Source organism: Liolophura sinensis, chromosome 6 (genome assembly GCF_032854445.1).
Source record: "Liolophura sinensis isolate JHLJ2023 chromosome 6, CUHK_Ljap_v2, whole genome shotgun sequence".
Taxonomy (NCBI): domain Eukaryota; kingdom Metazoa; phylum Mollusca; class Polyplacophora; order Chitonida; family Chitonidae; genus Liolophura; species Liolophura sinensis.
The window spans coordinates 14,491,874-14,501,105 of NC_088300.1; the positions used below are offsets into that span (position 1 = coordinate 14,491,874).

Sequence of the window (9,232 nt, forward strand, 5' to 3'; positions counted from 1 at the left end):
ACACGGCTGCTTAAGCATGAATCATTTAAAGTAAAAGAAAGCTAAAATATGAAGTCAGGTTCGTCGTGAAGACAACAGGAAACTGTGCGTGAAAATTCTTTCATTTGTTTATTTATTTATTTTTTATGCGCGTGTTAAAAGGTATTCAGATATTTGAAAACTATGGTGGGCTTGTGAGCCATAATGACGGTATCCAAGAACTGTGACGTCACATCACCTTTTATCCTGATGTTCACAGGATGGGTGGAATCTTTGGTAACATTATTAAAGTAATCTTTCATTCATGCATCCAAAGAGTTATTCCAACATTCAGTGTCGTTATGGATAAACATCCTGTGACATCAGAGTTCCTAACCTCTGGTAGTGTGATCCATAAAGCCCACATCAAATGTTTGAGCGCCTTTAACTCTTTCCATAAAAATCTAAAAAAATAAATGAAAGTATATTTATGAATGGCTTTAAGTGGTCTACATTTATAGTGATGCCTACTTTGGTTTTCAGAGGTCTTTTCCTTTAAAATCAATTTTGAATTGCTTACTTCAGCCACTGTCAAACATGACTGACACTGAGCGTTTCAAATGATTGGAACTCCTTCCACTGGCTGTTATAAGAATGAAGTTGTCTGCTTTTGATTGTCAGAACTCCACTGCCATCCATGTGACATAAAAGCACATGTACAGTTGCAAACATATGCTGTTCATAATCTTAAAAGCTGAAGGAGGAAATACTCAGGTTGAGCCTGAACAAAGTGTAATTCAATGTTCTACTGCTGTTCTCTTGCTACCAGATTAGAATTTGTTTGGAATATGTACATATATGGACTTGCACATGTATTTATGCTCGTGTTATCACTAGTAGCAAACTTCACACAGAGTGCTCCCCCCTTGCTAATCATTTCAGCTAACAGCTCTGCAGTGATGATGTAACAGCACTATTATGATGATATTTTTTTCCCTTAACGTTTCTTTTCTTGTAGCGGCCTTCTCAATGACAATGGCGATGTATGGTGGAAACCCTGTCTATGTTTGACATGTAAGATTTGGGTTCTTAAACTAGTAGTTAACTAACCCATTCCCACTTCACCCCCGCCAAACCCCGGGAATGTTACCTAGGTACTAACGCATTAACTGGGTAGCTTGGCTTACCATCTCCCACAACTAACTAAGCATGTTCTTTATGTCACAGCTACAGAATCTGTCACGTCAACTTATACAGAGATAATAACAATTTCTTATTGTAGCGTCCACAAGTGAGATCTTGTCCTTAAATGACTCCCACGAGTTCAGCCTGCAGTCAACATAAGGGAGATAACTGTGTGTAGTGGGAGGTAACTTCTCCGGTTTCCTTGTCACATTTCTGTCACACTTGAAAGTTTTGTCTGCGTTTTGCACCAAGCTACTTATATATTCTGGGTCTTTTTGTTTCTTGTTTTTTTTTTTGGTTTTTCACTATGCAGTGCGTGCTTTTCTTTGCACCTAATTTTTGGTTGTGAGAAAAAGACTGTGGAGGAACAAATTTTTATTGAATAAAGTGTAAAATGTTCTTTAAAGGAGAAGAAAATTTAAATATCAATCAGATACCATTGAAAAGAGTATGCATTTCCTCACAGGTTCCTCACAGATAAAAATTCTAATAAGTACCTCAAGTTGATAAATTATAAATAAAGTAAGCGACAAAATCCGCTGTGGGTGATTCCATTTTGCCTAAGAACTAGTCCTGAAGTCTTCTGTGTTAGGAGAAGAATTGCTGTCGGAAACCGCCTAAGTACAGTTTCTACATTTGCGGTAGAACTTTTTTCCCCAGAAGGTAGCGAAAAGTATAGTTCGTTTTCTGCTCAACGATCAGGAAACTGGAATGTAGGACATAGATTCCGAGTTTACATGAACAAGCTGGCAGATTTAACATCTCTCATTGGCTGAGAGGCAACATACCCCCAGCATAAATTACAGCGTGTTAAAGCTGGAGGATGGGAAGGACTCAGTGATTTATGCCATCTTTACTGTTTTCAGGCTTTACATGTATGGCGAGGAAAAATGGCAAAATTATGCAGCAGGCACCACCAGATAGAACAAAATGTGCTCTTTTCAGCCTATAGTGTCATTTTTTAAAGTTTTCTTCTCCTTTAAATGTGTATACATTAGTTTTACAAGAAGGACCTGTACTTGTATTTTTAAATTGGCAAAATTCCTCGAATGTAATTTTAAACTGTAACAAATTTTCTTTGTCTTTTGGATGAAACGTATATAGGTTTAGATTGTATTACGTGTATAGTAGCAAGCATCACTTTCAAAAATCAGTTACAAATGATAAAGGATATTTAGGTGTTTTGTTGATGAAATATGCAACATTAGTTAAGTGTTTTCTGTATGGACATATAATTCTGTATGTATGTCTGAAGTTTTCTGTGTTGATTTAGTGCTGCACAGTGCTTCCGTGGGCTGTAGTAAGTGTAAACTTTGGGAAATATGGCGTTGAATAGTATCATTAGAGAGAGAATGCCTGATTCAGGCCCCTCAGATCTCGTCCAGGAACAGATCCATCCACAAATATTTCCTTGAAGTACATAGGGACACATTAATCATTTAAAACTATTTTCCTCTAAACCTACATCTTAGGTTTTTACAGTGTAAGTATAGTTACAATAAATTATTATACACTAATTTGGATTTTTCTATATTTTTACTTATTTGTTATTTTTTTTGTGTTCAGTTTTTTTTTTTAAGTTTTATAATGAAAAAATAGTGTAATGTAGTTGTTATGACACTTCCCTTATCATTTCAAGCGTGAAATGGTCTTAAAATAATTCTTAAGCCTGGAAAACCTTAGTAATTAAACCCTGTATGCGAGAGATTTACAGTGTACATCATACATGTATGAATGGCAGACAATGTCTTTATGATAAAATATTTTGCCTTTAATAGATAATGATAGAAAAGTGAAGTTACCCTTGGCGTTGTGCATGTTAAAAAGAGGTAATTGATAGTGTTACGTTGGGAAAGCAGTCGTGGTAAGGGGCACGTAGTAACTTGATCTGTCTATTAATACTGTTTGTTGTGTGGGTGGTACTTATTGATGTACTGGATTGGGTCAAATATGGTGGTTCAGGTTGTTATTGTGCACTATATAAAGATCTTTGAAGACAAATCTGATACGGTAAAAGTTGGCGCAGCAGGTGGTAGCCCAATGCTAAGATGGAACGTTCCTATGTAACGCCCAGTCTTCCTCAAATAGACTTCCACTTGAACAATTTCACTAAAAATAACAGCTCAAAACTTTCTTTACATCTGGTATGCACTGATTCCCTGAGTCAGCCACACTGTAGTCATGTCACAGCCAGAATCAGTATACCAAAAGATAAACTCCTGACAAGAAGATCCAAATTCCATGTAATTGAAGGCAATAAAAAAAGAACAAAAACAAATTAGTTCTTAACGAAAAGTTAAGCTGGAAGAAATTTTCGAAAAGCCAGCAAATTCCTTGTTGAGACTTGCCAGACGTTGGGTTGTCTTGTTTGATTCAAAAGGTTTAAATGGCTGAATTAAATGTTAAAACATGGTTTACCAGTGCTGGCCATGATGTAACTACAGGGTGATTGGGCTGTTATTTTTGGTGAAATTGTCTGCGTGGAAATCTAAGTTTGTGACAGAAGCTGGGCGTTACATAAGCTAAACAGCTGGTCTACACCATAAGCGACAATAACAACTATATAAAATCAACTGAAAAAAAGTGTTCTGTCCCCACAGTTAACTGTGGTTGTTGTTGCGTACAAGGACTAGTGGGTTGGCTGTAACTCGCCATTGTTGGATGCTTGCACTTGTGTACTTTTTTATCGTGTTTGTTAACACACTGGGCTCAGTTGTTGAAAAGTTTATTAGGGTGTAATTCCAGGCGGTCCTTACCTTGAAATGTCTGAGATTTATAAAGTATATGTATAAGCTGAATCCTCCAGAAATTAAACTTTGGTCACTTCAGTATCATTTACCTTTGTCCTTGATTTTGATTGCTATCTCCAGACATTGGAAATGTACAATTATCAGCTATTAAAGTGGACATCCAAGGCAGGCTGCTTAAAACCAATATTACAATTCCTGTTCAGACAATGTCACTTTTGAACAACTGGTACCAGGTCTTCAGGCACAGATATGTTATTTCAGGTTATCAAATATAACTACACCATCAAATTGGCAGAGCTTACAGATGCAATTGATTGAACGTGTGATTACATAAAAATGTATATCCATGGTAACACATGTATTAGTGAACATACTTATTTGTTATAAATTGATACTTCCTGCCTGACATTACACACAAACATCATTCTGCCAAAATATAAGGATTTGAAAACAAAGCATTTTTTGCATGGGTATGGTTATGAATAGATATGCTTCTTTAATCTTATGGGAACATTTTGGCTTGCCTGAGTTAGATACAGGTAAATCACAACTAATAATACCCTCATTGAAAGGTAAAGATCGACCTAGTTGAATGATTTACACTATCTTATACATTTTGAGAGAAATTAAGACTTTTTAGGCCTTTTAGGAAATGCACACATCTCTTTGCTGTAACCTTCATGGCTCATCTTTACACTAGATCATGCAGTAAAGGCAAACCATTCCCTATTTCTTATGAGTTCAGAATATAGTCTAGCTCTAGCTTCATCAAAGCATCACTTATACTCTTTTTTTTCTCAGTTTTATAGTCCTAGACATCTAAGGCAAGCTTTGTTGTCTTCATCTGTATCAGGGATCATACAGTTAAATACAGAAAGAATGCTGATGAATGATTCCATTCCACATGTCGAAAAAGCAAAGCGTATTTTGTTGTACTGAAGAAATGCATTGATATCCTGTAGGAGGACAGGGACTTGAATTTGTCACATGTATCTATCAGGCCACGTGCATTGTGTCATACACATGTTCTTTAAATATGAATGACATGTTATTATCCCATATATTCACCAGTTACCCTTTTCCACTTGTAAGGAGATCTGTATTCCCATTAAAGAGTTGTTTCCTGAAGTAGTTATTTCAAGCCTTACCTGTAAAATACAGGTATGTTTGAAAAAACTTACATATGGTACCAGAGTTAGTAATTATGCATGTAGACATACTGTGGAAGAAGGTGGAACATATAGATGACATCTAAAAAACAGTATTATATAAATTTGAATTATGAATTGTCTTGAAAATATCCGGTGAGTGAAATTAACAAAGTAGATTTTTAGAAGCATGAAGTTTAAAATATTTGAAATTGATAAAGATACCTGTGATGTTCACATTGCTCTTTTTTTTGATAAGAACTTAGTTTTTGATTTTCTTAGAATGACCTTTTTATAGTAAATGTATGTTCAATAATCAGTGTTTTTTGTGGGTTTTTTTTTTCTTTTAGTTCTGAGACATAGAACGTCCAGCTTGGATGAGTTGCGTGGAGATCGGGAGAAAGTGACTGTCCGGCGAGCTGCGACAACCGTGTACCGTGATACGCGCTCCGTGCCTGTGCTGAACCACAGCCTGGATGAAACCAGCTTGATGTCTCCTATTTTCACAGAGAGGCTGTGACATGAAGGCCAATGCTTCAGCCACCAGCACAACACATATACACCATAAAGCCTGGTGTCGGAAGTGGGATCCACGCTGCCATAGTTGTCATGAAGTTCCATCCAGCACCTCCAGATGTTGTGATCATTGTTTATACAAAGAGACCAAAGATGATCTGTTTGGTATTTTCCTCCGTCTCTGCACATGTCTATCACAGTTTTATATATACTTTGTACCACTATTTAATAGTTTTGAAGATGTGATATTGTAGCGGTGATCAACTAAAAGCTTGTGTTACTTCTCCGGATCATTTTCAGAGTGTTCCTGCAACATACATACACATTGTGCATTTGTGGTTCATCTTTGAATTCCATACTTCCGTGGAATTGTGGTGTGCACATGCTGTAGTTTTAGGGCAGCAGTTTTGGTTTGGGTAGAGGCCGTCCTCCCATATTTTGTAATGTGGCAGAGTTACACATTCGATCCGTCTTGTTACCACTGAAGTACATTGCTCATGCCTCTTGTGATTGCCTGTATACATGTATAGGGATGTTTCATGCAACATTATTGTTCTTTTGAAACATTTATTTTCATACACCATGCTATTTGTTATATGACACAGAAAATATGCCTATGTACATACAAGATATGGACTTATCAGATATAATATAACTAACTTGTATGCCTTTTAAACATAAATTGCACATTGTAAGTGGGGTTAAAGGAAGTAAAGATTTTCAAAAAAGAACATTCTATCTCCTAATACGCCTCTTAATAGGGAGTACATCTGATTTATGGTTTAATAAACCAAGATCAAAATGTCAAGGATCCATAGACAAAAGGTGATAAATGAACATGTTTTTGTGATGGTATCAGTTGTCTTTTGCTTATCAATTTACTTGTCTTAACTAAGGGAAACAAAAAAGTATAATGAAAGTCATCGACTCTCTACAGATCAGTTTGATATTAAAACTGTGGTAAAAATCAATTCCTATTGGCCAGTTGATAGATCATCCTGGGTTTTAGGCTCATGTTTGCTATACAGTGTGTTGTGTAATGTGAGGGAAAACTATATGAAAATACATTAACAAGTCTCACCTCCTTATGGGTTGGAAATTCAGCTAAAACTGTACTGGGCCGCAAACAGAGCATTGTATTGAATACAAACAGCTGGAGTGTTGTCTGTATTTTTAATACTCTACAAGTGCATGCATGCTGAAAAATGTGCAATAGCTTTTTTCATGTTCTTTATTATTTTTCTCCTTTGTGGTTAAGAGTTATTTTTTTCTCATGGGATCATGTTGATTTCTTTTTGGTCATTTGGTCAAGATATTCCTGGAAATATGATACCAGGTACCAACAAGGGAGATAACTTTGTTATGCACGTACATTTACAAAGTGGGAAATGCGACTCGATGCTAGCGATGTAAATTTGACATGTTTTTAATAGGAAACAATAAGAAAATGTTGGCTGTTAGAAATTTCTATTGATCATTGTTTTTGGAATTTGAACGCGACAAGCAATTTTTTGCTAGATTTCCTCCTGCAACATTTGATGAACTGTGTTACACATAACAATCAGGAGTGGCTTATGAAATGTTAGTGACAGCTTGATAAGTAAATATTCTGTGTATTGTCTTAGTTATAGATATTAAATAATTTTTAAGCTAGTCTAACAAATATTAGACCCTTTCTGCACTAACTTCTGTTGATAAAAGTGCTTATGGCAGGTATTTACACATTTTAACATGTACAGTAATGTTTCTGAATGCACATCTCGTCCAATTCTCAGTAATAATACATTAAAATATTTTCATATTAAAACTTTCATGGCAAATGTAAAATGTCATTTTAAAGTAGGTGTTTGTTCGCTGGTAAATTACTGAATTGCATGGGAATATTTTTACTTCCAGGAACAATGTAACAGTATTCAAACAAAACCAGTCTTAAGCTGGCATGGCATTTATAGAGGATTTGAATGTGTTTTTTGTTTACTGTAATCTATCTTTTTTGGGTAGGGGCAAGGGAGTGTGGGTGTGGTATAGACAGGTACAGATAAATGTAGGAGGTTAGCAATTTTGATACATATTAATATGTGGAAATTAGTAGAGCTGACCATTAGCATGTCTATAGCTAGATGCAATAGAGGTTGTTAGCTCTGTGGTCTAGGCCTTGTGATAACTTAAGGTACATTTAGGATATAGATGTGTTACAGACCAGCATAACCTTGTTTACCATGTTCATGGGCCTGGAGTTGACCTGTTGTGGAAAGATAGAGCCACTGGTATGGTTTTCTTTTTGTCTGTTGTTGTGTATATGAATAGTCTTCAAAACTTCAATGACTTTTCACATAAGAATACATCTGTTCAGATGTAATTTGCACATCTCAGTGATTTAATTTTGGACATACAACCAAACTGGTCAGATTTGAGACTTGCACTGCTTCACGCCTTACCACAGAATTTTGTCTGTAGAGGTTAGTTCTGCCAAAATATGCTCTGGTGGAAGTGTTCTTTCAGTGCCGTGTTACAAGTATCGTGCAAAATATTTCATGAATTACGGTATAGATTCAAGCCCTCTGTGTGCACATGTGCATACTGAGAACTTCTCTGCCTTCAGTGATATGTACAATGGTGATGGATATATTCATTGATGCCTGAACTGTATATATGTCTACAGGTTATGCCAAGGCTTAATTGGATGTTCATATTTCATTCATAGTAGTATTTCTGAACATGTTTGTTAAACAGATCAGTAAAACTGAAAACCAAATACTGATTTTCTGTTTTGTGTATTCTTTTACTTAATAGCAAATGACTTAAAATTTAGCCCATGACTAATTTGCACATTCTGCCCGATTCTGATAGTTTTGTAGATCATAGAAAGATGTTTCAAGGTTTGTTCGGAAGGTAAGATAATACCCTACTGGAACAATGTTAATTTCAGCCCAAAAAAAATATTTTATAACATTTTTAATCATATTTTTAGGCATGTTTTTAGGTCATTTGCTGTACAGACTTGGGAATGGACACCAAAAAACTGCTATGTAACAACATTTGTTATTTATATGAAGACGAAATACCAGGATATCCTTCACTGATAAAAGTGATATTTCACTCAGATATCACTTTTGTTATTACATTTCAGTACTTCACATCCAGACACTATGATGTTAAAAAAGAAACATTTTGATTCATGATGTTCCAGTCCAAATTCAGTCGGATGACATAATACATCTTCAGTCAGTTTTTGCATAGGCCATACTGTTAAACTTCCTAGATACTCCAAATCCTTATATTTTATAAATATAAATGAAATACCATCAATATTTTTTCTCATGAAAGATGGAAATGATAACCTGCAAGACATGAATGTTTGAATAGGATTTCAGGAAAAAGCCCAAAGATTTCTATTTTCATTTAGCAAGTCTGATGGAAAATGCTAATGGGCAGAAAGTTGTCATGCCTTTCATGAAAAATAAATTTTGAGTCCTTTTGCCCAACCAACATGACCAATCAGTACACTACATAGGCCCACACAGAATGCAGAAAATCAGATCCCAACGTGGCCCTATTTTAAACCCGTAATATATAGAACATGCAGCTCACGACATTACTAGCTATCAGTCTATGATCCTGCCATTCAGATTACACTCCTGTATAAAATACCATGGTCCAAAGTTAATCTATTCC

General features: G+C 35.6%; 1 protein-coding gene across 1 annotated transcript in view; it reads left to right on the plus strand.

Moving 5' to 3' along the window:
• LOC135466795 (pleckstrin homology domain-containing family D member 1-like) overlaps positions 1–8,336 on the plus strand; it is a 42,699-nt gene extending 34,363 nt beyond the window's left edge. Inside the window, exon 14 of the mRNA XM_064744487.1 lies at positions 5,392–8,336. Coding sequence (XP_064600557.1) covers positions 5,392–5,561 — 170 coding nt within the window. The 3' untranslated portion in view covers positions 5,562–8,336. The remainder of the gene's footprint in view (positions 1–5,391) is intronic.
• Positions 8,337–9,232: the final 896 nt, after the last annotated feature.